We start from the raw sequence: 17,285 nt of genomic DNA, 5'->3' as shown, positions 1-17,285 counted from the left end.
TTGATGATTTTGTCAGATTTCACTTATCAATATCAAGCGGGAAAAGTTAACAGTCTTACCTGGCATCAACGGCACTTTCGACTGTAAGAGGGGTGAAAATCTTCTCTCTCATGGTTTCCTGAGGGTAAGAAACACAACAGAAGCCCCATGAAATCCAATGTCAATGTGTAATATCTTATTATTAAAAATGCATAGTAATGCTGTCATGAGAAAGAGGAAATGGAAATGATCTGGTGTTGGCTCTGTGCTGGCTCGAGGGGCCAAATGGCCTCCTCCTGCACCTATTTTCTGTTAAGAGCAAACACCTGGACACAGGACTGCTCAGCCAGCTGATTCATCAAGGCTGTGGGTACGGGGGGGGGGGGGGGGGGGGGGGGGGAGGGAGGGTGGAGGAGGGCTATTGGGATGCCCACATCACTAACATATACAATATCAAATTCTACTGCTGATTGACTCAATGAAGTCAACTAGATTGTAGGCCAAGTTTAAGGCTGATTAAATTCTCCAATTGTAGCTAACCCCTCACCAACGGTGATGAAACAAAATACAGAGCGGAGGTGCAGAACCTGGCGGACTGGTGCTCTGATAACAACCTGTCCCTAAATACCACCAAGACCAAGGAGCTGATCATCAACTTCCGTAGGTCACACAATGGGGAATATGCCCCGATCTTTATCAACGGGGACAGTGTGGAGAGAGTGTCCAGCTTCAAGTTTCTGGGCACTCACATTTTGGAGGACCTAACATGGTCCAATAACACTGCTGCGCTGGTCAAGAAGGCACAGCAATGACTGTTCTACCTAAGAACACTGAAAAAGTCTGGTCTACCCCAACAGCTGCTGACGACCTTCTACCGCTGCACCATAGAGAGCATCCTAACACATGGCATCCCTGTGTGGTACCTCAGCTGCACGGAGGCAGAGAGGAAAGCTCTTCAGCGGGTAGTCCATAAAGCTCAGAGGACCATTGGAACACAGCTACCAGCCTTGGAGGGCATCTACAACACACGATGCCTCAGAAAAGCCACCAGCATCCACAAAGACTCTTCACACCCCTGCAACAGTCTGTTCGAACTTCTACCATCGGGCAGACGATACAAGGCCTTCTGCGCCCGCACCTCCAGACTCAGGAACAGCTTCATCCCCAGGGCCATAGCTGCTATGAACCAGTCCTGCTGAGCCGGATGGTCACATCGCACAGTGAACCGGCACAGATCTACTTGCACTTTATTCTGTTTTAAAACTGTTCTAATTTGTTTCATTGGGTTATTTAAATTAATACTGACTAGCGAATTAATTTATTGCATCGTATGGTAGGTGCATTCCCAATCTCGTTGTACCCTGTACAATGACAATAAAGATATATTGTATTGTATTGTATTGTACCCTTTTTCCATGTTATTCCCTCTCAACAGAGTAAATAAAAAAACAAAAAAAATAATGAAGTTAATAAACAGGATAATCTATCTTTGATGATAAATTAAGGTGTCACAGGATGATGCAAAACACATATAACTCTCTCATTCTAAAGTTGTCTGTCTGTGCCTCTTTTACCAATGTGAAGATAATGGGTGGTAGGGATTTCTCTTTGACTCTCAGACAGATCGTGGTTTGGTTCCAGTACAATGCATGTTTGGTAACGTCAATCTGAGATTGCCAGAGGTGCTGCTTAACTGCTCAGTCAGCTAGTTTCCACAAAGAAAATGGACTTTAAACAACTTAATTAGCAGCATGTATTGTGGCATCAGAAATGTTAACTTACCGTCGCTTTATATGTGATGGATCTTTGCAAACCCTCGGGAGAGACCTGCAGTAACTCAGCCACCACTCGGATCTCATGAGCACTCACTACTGACGCCACCTCTTGAGAATCGGTCTGCAACAGTTAAGCACATAGCAAAGGCAATAATGGACAATGCTAAATACTACACTTACTGGAAATCCCTAACAGACAATAGACAATAGACAATAGGTGCAGGAGTAGGCCATTCGGCCCTTCGAGCCAGCACCACCATTCAATGTGATCATAGCTGATCATTCTCAATCAGTACCCCGTTCCTGCCTTCTCCCCATACCCCCTGACTCCGCTATCCTTAAGAGCTCTATCTAGCTCTCTCGTGAATGCATTCAGAGAATTGGCCTCCACTGCCTTCTGAGGCAGAGAATTCCACAGATTCACAACTCTCTGACTGAAAAAGTTTTTCCTCATCTCAGTTCTAAATGGCCTACCCCTTATTCTTAAACTGTGGCCCCTTGTTCTGGACTTCCCCAACATTGGGAACATGTTTCCTGCCTCTAACATGTCCAACCCCTTAATAATCTTATACGTTTCGATAAGATAATAAAATATCCAAAAGAAAAATGCTGGAGATATTCAGCATGTCAGGCAGCATATGTGGAAAGAGAAACAGAGCTGAATTTCAACCTGAACTTTCAATACAATGGATGAACTTTCATGAAAACTGGGGAAAGTGAGAGATCAATGTATTTTGAGATGCAGAGAAACGTGTGAGGGGAGTAAAAGACAAAACAAAAGTCTGCAGTATGTTAGAAGTGAGGAGAAATTAAGTAGCAAAAAAATGCCAGTGCAGGACAAGGAGAAAAATAAGAGGGCAAACTGCAAACCTGAGGGAGGTGCAAACAGAATAACTATCTGAAATAATGAGCTGAATGAAACAATGACTGCTGGAAATATGAAATGAAATTGTGAGAAATGCTCATTATTTATAATTGTTACATCTATATAAGAATCTCTAGTCAGAAAATGAGGCAAAGTTCGCTGAGCTTATGTAAACTCCTATTTGAGAAGTGAAGAAGGAGATGAGTGCAATTGAAAATTAAAGTGACAGACTATTCGAAACTCAGGCTCATAATTCTGGACTGAATAATGGTGTTCACAAATGCAGCACAATGAAATAAAGATAACATGCTCAGAAAAAAAAGAAGTTAGAGATCGACCATGTGAAAGTAAGAGCATAAAGGAACCTGGCAGAAAGGATCCCAACAGCAAAAGCAATAGCCTATTCAAGTGATCAAGTCTAGGCATATTTTAACTGGCAGCTAATTTGGTTGAAAAATATTTTGATCCGATTAAATAAAGTACAAGGTAGAACCAGAGAAACATTCCTGATATCATATCATATCATATCATATCATATCATATCATATCATATCATATATATACAGCCGGAAACAGGCCTTTTCGGCCCACCAAGTCCGTGCCGCCCAGCGATCCTATATCATATCATATCATATCATATCTAGTGTGAATACAATTAAAGTGTACATCCCCTCTATTCAGCAGTTTATCATGCAATTTCCCGATGAGATTAAATCTGTACGATTCGCAACGACAGAACTTTATTTATTCCAGGAGGGAGATTGGTCTGCCAACAGTCATAAAACGCAACAAGATACATCTTTCTACTTCTGAACATCCCAATAGTTTAATTAGATTGTGGCCCATAACTTGCTTCTGCAAATCAATTATTTTGTCCACCATCTATTAAAATGCCTCAATTAGATTGTATCGTCTATCTCTTTTATTGAGATCTATTATTCAGTAAATGATAATTGTAATACACTTGATTAGATTCCAGCCAATATTTTATCCTTTAGAATTTCAGTATTTTGCCTAGGAAATGAGCTGTTAGTGGCACAGATCAGAAATTAAACAGTCTGCATTAATACACCATCTTCATTAACTTGCACAGACAAACAAATAGCCCTGACAAAAGGTTGTCCGCAAATGCTGCTTGACTCATGAGCGTTTGAGTCATCTTTCTTTTATTTCAGTGTAAATGTGAATAATTCAAAAAGCAAACCTCATATTTCTCAAAGTAGACGTTCCCCAGGTGAAGAACTGAAGAGAGAATACGGAAGATGCTGTTCTGCTCGTCTGGGCTAAAACCAAGCACCTCCATTGAGCTGAGCAGCCTGTGGAAGTCTTCCCCGTCATCCTTCCCCCAAATTTCACAATTTCCGCCCTGAAAGGACAGGTATTACCTCAATTGTTTTCCAAAAGTATTGCAGCCTGAACAAATAATGTGTCATTGATCTATTCTCCAGCCAAATTTTTTACTGCATCTGATATTAGCTGTCTGCATCCATCCATGTTTACGAAACATTTAGACAGGTACACGGATAGACAATAGACAATAGGTGCAGGAGGAGGCCATTCGGCCCTTCGAGCCAGCACCGCCATTCAATGTGATCATGGCTGATCATTCTCAATCATTACCCCGTTCCTGCCTTCTCCCCATACCCCGTGACTCCGCTATCCTTAAGAGCTCTATCTAGCTCTCTCTTGAATTCCAGGACAGGTTTAGAGGGGTATGGGCCAAACGCAGGCAGGTGGGACTAGTGTAGATGGGACATGTTGGCTGGTGGTGACAAGTTGGGCCGAAGGGCCTGTTTCCAGGCTGTAAGATTATATGACCCTATCAGTCTGAACATAGACTGTGTGTCCTGACTGTAATGGAGACCAATGTGTACAAATGCATCACTAGCCAAGAGATACCAGTCAAGCTGTTACATCAGTACTTATCTAATACTTTTTTCCAGTATTGTGGAAGCACCTTCAGCACTCTGACTGTGTGGTTGAAGCACCTCAGGAGACAATTACAACATCATCAGATAATTACTTTTACACTAACGAAGACATTTAACTGACTAATAACGCAGATGCCTAAACTTTAAAGGCTGTACCTGATTCAGGTAGTAATATGTCTCAGCCTCCTGTAGGTAGAACCTTTGCTTCTGCTGACTCGAGAGTCCTGCCAGCATCTCATAGAAAATATGGTAATTTCGTTCACTTTTGGCCTAGGTATTGAAAAAGATAAAGAAAGATAGTATCACCGTGGAGTTTTGCAAAATGGGTGAAGTATCGAGCTGGATCATTCATCAAATTTTTCAGTGGCATGGTGTAACCCCCATCACTAATCCATGACCCATCCTCCATGCTGTACCTCTGATTGTACATAGTAGTCCTCTTCATTGATGCTGGCCTCACAGGCACATGGAGATCAGTCTCCATAATATCAGCCTTAAAGGCACACATCATCTATCTAAGGGTCATGAATTGTACTTAGACAATAGACAATAGGTGCAGGAGGAGGCCATTCGGCCCTTCGAGCCAGCACCACCATTCAATGTGACCATGGCTGATCATTCTCAATCAGTACCCCGTTCCTGCCTTCTCCCCATACCCCCTGACTCCGCTATCCTTAAGAGCTCTATCTAGCTCTCTCTTGAATGCATTCAGAGAATTGGCCTCCACTGCCTTCTGAGGCAGAGAATTCCACAGATTCACAACTCTCTGACTGAAAAAGTTTTTCCTCATCTCAATTCTAAATGGCCTACCCCTTATTCTTAAACTGTGGCCCCTTGTTCTGGACTCCCCCAACATTGGGAACATGTTTCCTGCCCCTAACGTGTCCAACCCCTTAATAATCTTATACGTTTCGATAAGATCTCCTCTCATCCTTCTAAATTCCAGTGTATACAAGCCTAGTCGCTCCAGTCTTTCAACATATGACAGTCCCGCCATTTCAGGAATTAACCTAGTAAACCTACGCTGCACGCTGCGTTGAACTTGTGTTAGTAAGGGAAGCATGAATTCTGATGAATGGACTTTGATTGGGCATTTTGATTTGCTTGCAAAATATCATTACTGGTGGAAATATGTCTTTGTTGAGCACTACATATCAAATAATATCACTTTTTCTGTTTAGTTTAGAGACACAGTGTGGAATCAAGCTCTTTGGCCCACCGAGCCCAAACCGACCATCGTTAAAATAACAATAGACAATAGACAATAGACAATAGGTGCAGGAGTAGGCCATTCAGCCCTTCGAGCCAGCACCGCCATTCAATGCGATCATAGCTGATCACTCTCAATCAGTACCCCGTTCCTGCCTTCTCCCCATACCCCCTCACTCCGCTATCCTTAAGAGCTCTATCCAGCTCTCTCTTGAAAGCATCCAACGAACTGGCCTCCACTGCCTTCTGAGGCAGAGAATTCCACACCTTCACCACTCTCTGACAGTCCCGCCATTTCAGGAATTAACCTAGTGAACCTACGCTGCACGCCCTCAATAGCAAGAATATCCTTCCTCAAATTGGGAGACCAAAACTGCACACAGTACTCCAGGTGCGGTCTCACCAGTACAACTGTAGAAGGACCTCTTTGCTCCTATACTCAACTCCTCTTGTTATGAAGGCCAACATTCCATTGGCTTTCTTCACTGCCTGCTGTACCTGCATGCTTCCTTTCAGTGACTGATGCACTAGGACACCCAGATCTCGTTGAACATCCCCTCTTCCTAACTTGACACCATTCAGATAATAATCTGCCTTTCTATTCTTACTTCCAAAGTGAATAACCTCACACTTATCTACATTAAACTGCATCTGCCATGTAACTTCACTGAGGTTTCTTAAATAATAATATAGTGCAACCGGTTTTTAATTAGATTCAGGCCTGATGTAGTAGTGCTTTCTATACATCAGAAACAGCCACGCTACAGCACATCACTCCATTTCAAATATGTTGTGTTTAGAGGGGCGTATGTGGCTGTTCTGATGTGGTACATGCTTCATACACCTCCCAACACCATTTTTAGTTTTTGAGAGATCAGGATATATTTGAGGCACTCTTCATGCACAGTTAATGACACCATCAAACGTGTTAACCTGCTTGACCTTAACCGTGTAGATCAGAATCATAGAGACATAGAGATACAGCACAGAAACGGGCTCTACAACCCACCGAGTCCGAGCCAATGATTGACCACCCATTTACATTAATGGTAATGTACACACCTGAAACACAATCCTCGACTTTTCAAGAAGATACTGTGAGGTTATGGCACCGCATATCACCCCGCTGTCGGGAGAAATTGTTATTAGTACTGGGAAAAAATGACCAAAAGACTTTCAGCACAGGGCACTGGAGGAGCAGTGGGGAGAGATGGCAGGGTGGGGCATGGTCCATTTGTAGGTGAGAGGGTGAGTGGAGGTGAAAGGTTGGGTGGGTAGGTGGAAAAGGGTATATTGATGAGTGAGGGCTGAATGGGTGAGGAGGACATGGAGATATTGATTACACCAGCAGATAATTGTTAGTACTTACTCCTGCAAAAAAATTTCTATGTATTTTCCAAACCTACTGGAATTATCATTTCGTACAGTTTTGGCATTTCCAAATGATTCCAGAAGGGGGGTGGCTTCAAGGATCTGTTCAAAAATACAGAAAGGTAATCACAAACACTTCATTCTAAAATTAATAGAAAACACCAGCTCAAGGCTCACTTAGACCGAATGATTGCACCCAAATGTGATAAAATGTTTAACCCCTAACTTTCCCTGAACTGATGAAAGGCATCTTTCCTAAATGTTAACTGTTTCTTTCCCACAGATAGTCATAGAGTTATTCAGCATAGAACCAGGACCTTTCACCCACCTCATCAATGCCAACCAAGATGTCCCTTTTAATGTATTCCCATTTGCCTATATTTGGTCGGTGACCTCCAAGCATTTCCTATCCATGTACCTGTCCAAGTGTTGTTTAAATGCTGTTATAGTACCTGCCTTAACTGCCTCCTCTGGCAGCTCGTACTATATACCCATCACTCTCTGAGTGCACATGACTTGCTGAGTATTTCATGTAAATTAATCTATTTTAAAATATTAGTTTACCAAAGTCAACTCTTTTGAGCAGACTTCTGGTGTCTCGCTGAACCATTCTGGCTTACATATTTATAGCTAAGGTCTCAAACCTGACCTGAGTGATCAACACTCCATCTGTTAATGATAAAGCTAAGATGAGAGAGATTGTCACTGAAGCAGATAGTTGAAATGCCACTCGCATATGTTTACTTTGTTTTGTTTTTTAAATGCTTACATTGACCACAAGTTCAAACTTCAACCAATTTTTAACATTAGAGATAGAGAAAAGATCTGCCTTCCAGCATGAAGATCCTCAAATATGGGAAATACACAAGAGGTGTGGTAGTCAAAGACTTGTGATTGATATGAACTATTGGTATTGGGTGAGAATTAAAAGAAATCAAAGTTAGCTAGTGTAACTGATAGCTAACTTTTCCTAACTAGTTGAATTTATTTTTTAAAATTGTTGAATTAAATTCTAGTGGAAGATACCACTTTAGTGTGAATTACTATTTAAACCAACTTTTTTCTGCAAATACTAATAGGCTTGGTGTATTTGCAGAAATAAAGGTTTCTCAAACATCTTTCAATGATGATGTTGCAACTTCTAATGCATCTCAAGTGATTCCCTGAAGTTGGAAGAGGTGCAGGCCATTCTGGCCTTTTTGAAAGACACACACAGCAGTTGGGGTACTGTACCTCAATCTTCACAGAGACCATGGAGCAGTAATGTGAAAAAGAGGCAGAAGATGTAAATAACACTAATAATAGGATACAAAGCACAAATAACTCAATCAAAGATCATTCAAAACAAAAGAGCATTATTTTACTCTTTTCCTAGATGGTCATGAGACTTAACTTGAGATACTGTTTCTAGTTTTTGTCTCCTTACGTGCCGAATGAGATTGGAGCTTTTAAAGACTGGGGAAGCGCAAAAAAAAATAATCCTATCTTACTTTAATAAAATTTGGCCTGGATTTTTATCTGATATTTTGTCTCTCTCTGGAGAGGGTTTGAGAAGGAGTGTAGATATTGTAAAACAGAAGGCACCAGAATTGTGTGGGACAGGCTAGATGAACTAAAGGGCCCTCGCAACGTGTCACTGTAGAACATAAGGTCGTTCCCATCCCAACACGATTGGATTAGCTGAAGTTGCTTTTAAATGAATTAATCAGAGGCAAAAACACTTTCGGCCTTCCTTGATGTTTTCTCAAACTGTTTACCATTTAATCACACATGTTTTTTTCCTAAATTTGGTGTCATTATGAAAACCTGTCTTCAAAAAGAAATGGATGTTGGGGTTAATTGAATTTTTCAATTCGGAAATTAATAGAATTTTATTGGGTACATTTATCGAGGGATATGGAACAAATGTGGTTAAATGGTGGCGATGATCAGCCACAATCTAACTGAATGGGGTTCAGGAAGTTTGAATGGGGTCGTCTTGTTCTTGGCTATCACTATTAGAGAGATACTTATTAAATTTTGCAATCAATGGGAAACCCCATCAACTCTTTTTAGATAGGTAATTGATGTAATGTAATATCAGAAGTAATGTTACATGGCAAGGTGTGAGATTCAATTGTGAACTCTTGACTTCAGCAAAATGGAAGGAACGGCTATAAATGCTATTAGTCCTCTAAACTTAAACATAATTGATTTTGTCCCGGATTGCTGCTTGTTTAACTCTCCTGCCGCGGTTCAAGTGTGAAATACTTCACACACCCATGAGAACTCACTGTCATGAAGAACAGTCCCTATATACCGGTCCCTGGTTACTTAAACTGGGTTAATCCAGAAAACGTGACTTCTGTGGGAAACGCATTGATGGCATCATTCCAAGCACCAGTCTACTACATTACCTGCTACATGATAGGAAATGTGAGTTGCATTAAAGCTAAATTTGTACATTAAGGGTGCCCATTTGAGAAGACGACTATGAAGTTTCGCGGTGTCTAATTACTGGAAAGGATGGAGTCCGTCAATGTATTTTATCAAAAGTTGCTACAGATTACCTGGTGGGTCACACTGTCTTTGTGTCTGTGGTGCACAGCAGCCAGATAGCGGAGAATCAGTTTGGTGGCTTCAGTCTTGCCTGATCCGCTTTCACCACTTGAGAAAAAGAAAGGCACATAATGTTCAGAGTCCTTTCACCTCTCTGGGGCAGATATGCTGTCACATAGCCTTTGCAGCACTAACCTGTATACCTATTAACTGCTAAAACATGGAAAAGAATACACACTTAGACTGATTACTAAGGGCTAACGTTACTGCATACTGTAATTACCTGAGGGGTGGGATATTTATTTCCTACCGCCTGGGAAAGTTGGTTAAGAGGCTGTCATAAATTAACTAAAGATCGAAAAAGTGGCAAAGGAGTTTTGTGGGCTAAGGCACAGAGGGGAAAGAATTCCAAGAGGGTTCAGTACATAATGTCCAAGCCTCATAGCCCTGCATTTGAGAGCCTAAACCTCACACCTTCATGGTCTAACTCTGTCTCTCCCCCCCCCCCCCCCCCCCTCCCCTCCCCCTTCCCCCCCTACAAATGTTCACTGTCAAACAACTTATTTAAAATTCATATGCAATATTTTTATCACAAACAAATGAGACCTACAAAGAATTAAATAGAATATGACGCACAGAAATAAACTAATGGGCACTGATTCACAATTCTGCTGGTATTATACCCATAAATATTGTTTGCTCTCTCTTCAGCGCCTCTCTCCCCTTTTTTAATAATAGTGACCAAAATTATTAATAGTACTCTGTGATTCACTACGTTTCACGTGACCTCTCTACTATTCAAAAGCATCAAGCAAAAATATCTGTAGATTCTGGAAACATGAAGTATGATCGAGGATTGCAGGCAGCACCTGGGGGGAGCACCTCTATTAACGTTTCAGAGATGAAGGGACGTGGTGACTCTCTGCGGGCTGTTCCAGAAGAGGATATTGTACTCGTGTACAGTGTGATTTGACTGGATAGCATACAGAACTAGCTTTTTACTGCAGATAGACACAAAAAGCTGGAGAAATTCAGGCAGCATCTCTGGAGAGAAGGGATGGGTGACATTTCGGGTCGAGACCCTTCTTCAGACCGGGTCCACGCCGATCAGACATTCCCACACGCTAATGTTATCCTACACACATTTGGGACAATTTCAATGATACCAAGCTAATTAACCTACAAACCTGTACATCAATGAAGTGCGGGAGGAACCTAGAGAAAACCTACGCACGGGGAGTATATACGAACTCTGTGCAGACAGCACCCGTAGTCCGGATCGAACCTGGGTCTCTGGCGCTGTAAGGCAGCACCTCTACCGCTGCGCCACCGTGCCATCCTTCTGTGGAGTTCCGTGGGGCAGGAGCAGGCAGAAACAATGTGTCTGACAAGTCAGTCCTGTTTGTGGATTTTGGGCAGGAGGTAGTAGAAGGCACTGCAGGACTAGAGAACGATAAGGTGGGAGGCTGTTAAGGGGAGTTCGCCAGGGGTGATGAGATCATAAACAGCTGGGAGATGATGGCCTGGTGTTCATCTGTGGGGTCATGGTCAACGGATAGGTGTGAGGAGATGTCCGAGACCTGGTGCCTGGCCTCAGCATGGTAGAAAATATAGAAACTGTGGAGGGTCATTGGTAACTTATGAATGGTTCCCATTAGATGAGCAAGCTCCATGGATATCTCATAACATAAGAAATCGCAAGCTTTAATTATTTTGCTTGATAATGAGTGCAAAAAGAATTATTTTGTTTCCTCGCTGTGAAAAGTGCGAAGTTCCCAAAAATAAATAATAGTTAATGAAAGATTGGGAGAGTGGGAGAATAGGAGATATTTATTTAGAGACCCTTCAAGTAAAGCCAAGGATTGATGGTCAACGAAAAACACGTTACCTGATAATAATGCACTGATTGTGTTTGGCATCAACCATTTTTGAGTAGGCCACATTAGCAATGGCAAAGAGGTGGCTGCAAGAAAAAGAGTGGATGAGGCAATTACAAAATACTCCAGTAATTTACATATATTTATTTTGTCTTTATTTGCTTGAAGAGTAAGCTGCCAGTCCTGTCCTTCCCTTTTCTATGATTCTGTAATGGCTATAATATCCATCCATTCCATGCCATAAAATTTATCCTGTCAAACCTCTTCCTTTGAAATAAATGCAATTTAATCCAACAAACTTTCCTTGCTTCCTCATCCTCCTGTCGTCTTGCCTACTGAACTTGCTGTCGTTAACGCCTGTATCAACTTCCAGTCTCACATCTGGCTCATCAGTTTAGTTTAGTTTAGAGATGCAGCGTGGAAACAGGCCCTTTGGCACACCTGCACAGAGGCAGAGAGGAAAGCTCTTCAGCGGGTAGTCCACAGAGCTCAGAGGACCATTGGAACACAGCTACCAGCCGTGGAGGGCATCTACAACACACGATGCCTCAGAAAAGCCACCAGCATCCACAAAGACTCTTCACACCCCTGCAACAGTCTGTTTGAACTTCTACCATCGGGCAGACGATACAAGGCCTTCTACGCCCGCACCTTCAGACTCAGGAACAGCTTCATCCCCAGGGCCATAGCTGCTATGAACCGGTCCTGCTGAGCCGGATGGTCACATCGCACAGTGAACCGGCAGAGATCTACTTGCACTTTATTCTGTTTTAAAACTGTTCTAATTTGTTTCATTGGGTTGTTTAAATGAATACCGACTAGCTAATTAATTTATTGCATCTTATGGGAGGTGCATTCCCAATCTCGTTGTACCTCTGTACAATGACAATAAAGATATATTGTATTGTATTGAATAACACACCGACCAGCGATCCCTCTACACTAGCACTATCTAACACACTAGGGACAATTTACCGATTTTTACCAAAGCCAATGAACCTACAAACCTGTACACCCTTGGAGTGTGGGAGGAAACCAGAGAACCCAGGGAAACCCCCATGGTCACGGGAAGAATGAAACAACTCCGTACACACAGGACTCGTTGTCAGGATCAAACCCGGATCTCTGGCTCTGTAAAGCAGCAACCCTACCTCTGCCTGCACTGATCACTGAGCAGAAATCAGCAAGGCAACCTGACTTAACCCAGTGATACTCAGCACCTGAACTCCTTAGAGTCATAGAGTTCTACAGCACAGAAAGAGGCCCTTCGGCCCATCGTGTTCGTGCCGCCCGTTACCAAACACAGTCTAATTTTAATCCCATTTTCCCGCATTTGGACCGTAGCCCTGAATGTTGTAGCATTTCAAGTGCCCATCCAAATGCCTCTTAAACGTTGTGAGTGTTCCCGCCTCCACCACCACCCCAGGCAGTGAGTTCCAGACTCCAACCACCCTCTGGGTGAAAAAGTTCTTTCTCACATCCCCCCGAAACCTCCCTCCCCTTACCCTGTATCTATGTCCCCTCGTTGTTGAACCTTCCACCAGTGGAAGAAGTTCCCCGCCATCTACCTTATCTATGCCCCTCATGATCTTGTACACCTCGATCATGTCCCCTCTCAGCCTTCTCTGCTCCAGGGAAAACAACCCCAGTCTGCTCAGTCTCTCCTCATAAGTCTCTCCTTCTGACAATGCGTTTACTCATTTTCCAAACCATGAAACTGAAAAGTTCCCCTTCTCTTTGTGATTGGGACTTACGGTGGGTTATCCATAAATGATTTCCCTTTATATTTCAGCACGGTGTCAGTCCCATAAATGTTGTGCATTTTATACGGATTCACAGATAAGAGGATGCTACCAATGTATGTCTGCAAAAAAGAAACAATTATGTTTATATTTTTTCCCCAAGAAAATCACACAGACCAAATAGCTATAATCACAAAGAAAGAACTTTAGTTTAGAGATACAGCGCGGAAACAGGCCCTTCGGCCCACCAGGTCCGCGCCAACCAGCGATCCCCGCACCCACTAGAGACAATTTTTACATTTACCAAGCCAATTAACCTACAAACTAAACTATATTTATTACAAATCAAATAATCCACAACGGATTAAGATGGGTCTCGACCCGAAACGTCACCCATTCCTTCTCTCCAGAGATGCTGCCTGCCCCGTTGAGTTACTTCAGCTTTTTGTGTCTATCTTCGGTTTAAACTAGCATCTGCAGTTCCTTCGTACACAATCCATAACAGAATCTGTTACAGGGAGACATCCAATTAATGACTTGGATGAAGAGATTAAAAGTACCATTAGCAAATTTGCAGATGATACAAAGCTGGGTGGTAGTGTGAACTGTGAGGAAGATGCTATGAGGTTGCAGGGTGACTTGGACAGGTTGTGTGAGTGGGCGGATACATGGCAGATGCAGTTTAATGTGGATAAGTGTGAGGTTATCCACTTTGGTGGTAAGAATAGGAAGGCAGAGTATTATCTGAATGGTGTCAAGTTAGGAAAAGGGGACGTACAACGAGATCTGGGTGTCCTAGTGCATCAGTCACTGAAAGGAAGCATGCAGGTACAGCAGGCAGTGAAGAAAGCCAATGGAATGTTGGCCTTCATAACAAGAGGAGTTGAGTATAGGAGCAAAGAGGTCCTTCTGCAGTTGTACAAGGTCCTAGTGAGACCACACCTGGAGTGCTGTGTGCAGTTTTGGTCTCCAAATTTGAGGAAGGATATTCTTGCTATTGAGGGTGTGCAGCGTAGGTTTACTATGTTAATTCCCGGAATGGCGGGACTGTCATATGTTGAAAGACTGGAGCGACTAGGCTTGTATACACTGGAATTTAGGATGAGAGGGGATCTTATCGAAACATATAAAATTATTAAGGGGTTGGACACGTTAGAGACAGGAAACATGTTCCCAATGTTGGGGGAGTCCAGAACCAGGGGCCACAGTTTAAGAATATGCTCCTAAACTCAAATCCTCTCGCAATGAAGGCCAACATGCCATTAGCTTTCTTCGCTGCCTGCTGTATCTGTATGCTTACTTTCAATGACTGATGTACAAGCACACCCAATACCCCATTCCTGCTTTTTCCCCATATCCCTTGATTCCTTTAGCCCTCAGAGCTAAATCTAACTGTTATGAAAACATCCAGTGAATTGGCCTCCACTGTCATCTGTGGCAGAGAATTCCACAGATTCACAACTCTCTGCGTGAAGAAGTTTTTCCTCGTCTCAGTCCTAAATGGCCTACCCCTTATTCTTAAACTGTGACCCCTGGTTCTGGACTCGGGAACATTTTTCCTGCATCTAGCCTGTCCAATCCTTTAAGAGTTTTATATTTCTATAAGATCCCCTCTCATCCTAAATTCCAGCGAATACTAGCCCAATCGACCCATTCTTTCATCATATGTCAGTCCCGCCATCCCGGGAATTAACCTGGTGCACCTACGCTGCACTCCCTCAATAGCAAGAATGTCCTTCCTCAAATTAGGAGACCAAAATTGCACACAATACTTCAGGTGTGGTCTCACCAGGGCCCTGTACAACTAACTGCAGTAGAACCTCCTTGCTCCTAAACGCAAATCCTCTCGCAATGAAGGCCAACATGCCATTAGCTTTCTTCACTGCCTGCTGTATCTGCATGCTTACTTTCAATGACTGATGTACAAGCATACCCAGGTCTCGTTGCACCTCCCCTTTTCCTAATCTGACACCATTCAGATAATAATCTGCCTTACTGTTCTTGCCACCAAAGTGGATAACCTCACATTTATCCACATTATACTGCATCTGCCATGCATCTGCCCACTCACCCAACCTATCCAAGTCACCCTGCAGCCTCATAGCATCCTCATCGCAGCTCACACTGCCACCCAGCATTGTGTCATCCGCAAACTTGGAAATGTCACATTTAATTCCCTCATCTAAATCGTTAATACATATTGTAAATAACGCTTTTTATTACACCTAAATTGTCTTTTTTCCCCCAGGAATGTGCTCTCCTTTGACTACATCATTTCCTATTCTAGTTTTATATTTGGTTGTTGTCTCCTGTAAATTTCCCAATTCTTATATTTTCTGCTTGCTTCACAATGAATTCTCTGATAGGAACAGGGGTCCTTTCCTAGTTAGAAACATTACAGACGGAAACATTACATAAACCCTTATTTTTAAAACTATATTACGTGGTGGTTTGGACTGATCATATTCACTCCATTCACCGACTACCCTTACTCCAAACAATATGAGCTTGGTGAGCTTGCTTTACCAGCTCTGAAAACACATCAGAACAACCATTTTGGTACTCACATATATCATTTGCTTTTCAAACCTTTTCTTTAAATTGTACAACACTGCACCATCATGTAGGTCTCTGGAAGTATAGAAATATCACAAAGACCTTTAGCAACTAGAAGAACACAACGTGAAGGCATTCTCTTATAGGCCCTGTGCCACAGTGCATTGTTTAAGTATCTACACACATTCCATCTAATAGCTGGTTACAACCTGCAGCCTCCATGCATAAATGGTCAGCATCTGCACGTCAGTAAAATTATTGTGCACTGCCCTAATAGGTTTATAATGGCTCTCTCTTTTGAGAATCCTCAACATACATATGTATGTAAATTAATACGCCCATTACTATGTAACTATTTCAGGTTACTGCTTCATGGAATAGTATTGAAACACAGATTAATAATACCAGGTTCCCTTTGATCCCAAACCTTGGCACACAGAGCTACCTTGTGACTGGGCATTAAAGGTCAAACAGTTGCAGTTTATTTGGTTCCCCGACAAACCCACCCCTGTTACACTTTGTTAATTCCTTCCTCACCTGCAGGGTCTTTAAATGCAGTAACCAGGACTATGAGCAAGGCTTCAGTTTTCAGATTCAGATTCAAATTAGTTTGTTGTCATATGCACCAGCATGCAATAAAATTGCTTATTCACATGAACTTCAGAGTAAACAGTGATAGTGATAAATAAAACAATAAATACAACTACAAGTGCAAAACAGCAAAATGGTACAAGATTGTTGTACAAAATCGGAAAAGTGCAATAGCATAATAAAGCATAAGAACAAAATAATCTAATGAGGTAGAGTTAAGAGTAAGAGCATATGGCAGCATCTCCAGGAATGTATGTAAAAGAGGTGATTGTTTCAGTTCGATACCAGTGACAAAGAAGCTGTTCTTAAGTTAGGACGTGTGAGCTTTCAAATTCAGGTATTTTCTCCCAAAAGGTAGAAGAGAGTAAAGGGAATAACTAGGATGGCAGGCATCCTTGATGATATATCCAGCCTTTCCGATGCAATGAAGTGACAAGTGTGTGATAGACTGGGCTGTGTTCACCACCCTTTGCAAATTCAGGTCATCCAGACCAGAGCAGTTGCCATACCAGTCTGAGATGTATTTCATCAGATACAAAAAGCTGGAGCAACTCAGCGAGTCAGGCAGCTTCTCTGAAGAAAGGATACAGGTGACGTTTTGGGTTGAGACCATTCTTCGGACTGTATTCCGCCAGAATCCTTTCTACAGAACACCTACAGAATTTTGAGAGAATCCTTGTGGACACGCTGAATCTTATCAGATGCTTATGAAAGTAAGTACGCTGTAGTGTAAGAAAATAACTGCAGATGCTGGTACAAATCGAAGGTATTTATTCACAAAATGCTGGAGTAACTCAACAGGTCAGGCAGCATCTCAGGAGAGAAGGAATGGGTGACGTTTCGGGTCGAGA

At 42.4% G+C, this 17,285-nt stretch overlaps 1 protein-coding gene across 1 annotated transcript in view; it reads right to left on the bottom strand.

Moving 5' to 3' along the window:
• Window positions 1-17,285, bottom strand: part of myo15aa (myosin XVAa) — a 126,153-nt gene that overhangs the window by 95,684 nt on the left and 13,184 nt on the right. Inside the window, exons 3-11 of the mRNA XM_078418384.1 lie at window positions 13,300-13,409; window positions 11,557-11,631; window positions 9,680-9,776; window positions 7,129-7,232; window positions 6,822-6,885; window positions 4,707-4,820; window positions 3,824-3,985; window positions 1,762-1,875; window positions 60-118 (exon numbers count right to left, since the gene is read on the bottom strand). Coding sequence (XP_078274510.1) covers window positions 60-118; window positions 1,762-1,875; window positions 3,824-3,985; window positions 4,707-4,820; window positions 6,822-6,885; window positions 7,129-7,232; window positions 9,680-9,776; window positions 11,557-11,631; window positions 13,300-13,409 — 899 coding nt within the window. The remainder of the gene's footprint in view (window positions 1-59; window positions 119-1,761; window positions 1,876-3,823; window positions 3,986-4,706; window positions 4,821-6,821; window positions 6,886-7,128; window positions 7,233-9,679; window positions 9,777-11,556; window positions 11,632-13,299; window positions 13,410-17,285) is intronic.

This window comes from Rhinoraja longicauda, chromosome 21 (assembly GCF_053455715.1).
Source record: "Rhinoraja longicauda isolate Sanriku21f chromosome 21, sRhiLon1.1, whole genome shotgun sequence".
Taxonomy (NCBI): domain Eukaryota; kingdom Metazoa; phylum Chordata; class Chondrichthyes; order Rajiformes; family Arhynchobatidae; genus Rhinoraja; species Rhinoraja longicauda.
This window is presented reverse-complemented; position numbering and strand designations above follow the sequence as displayed.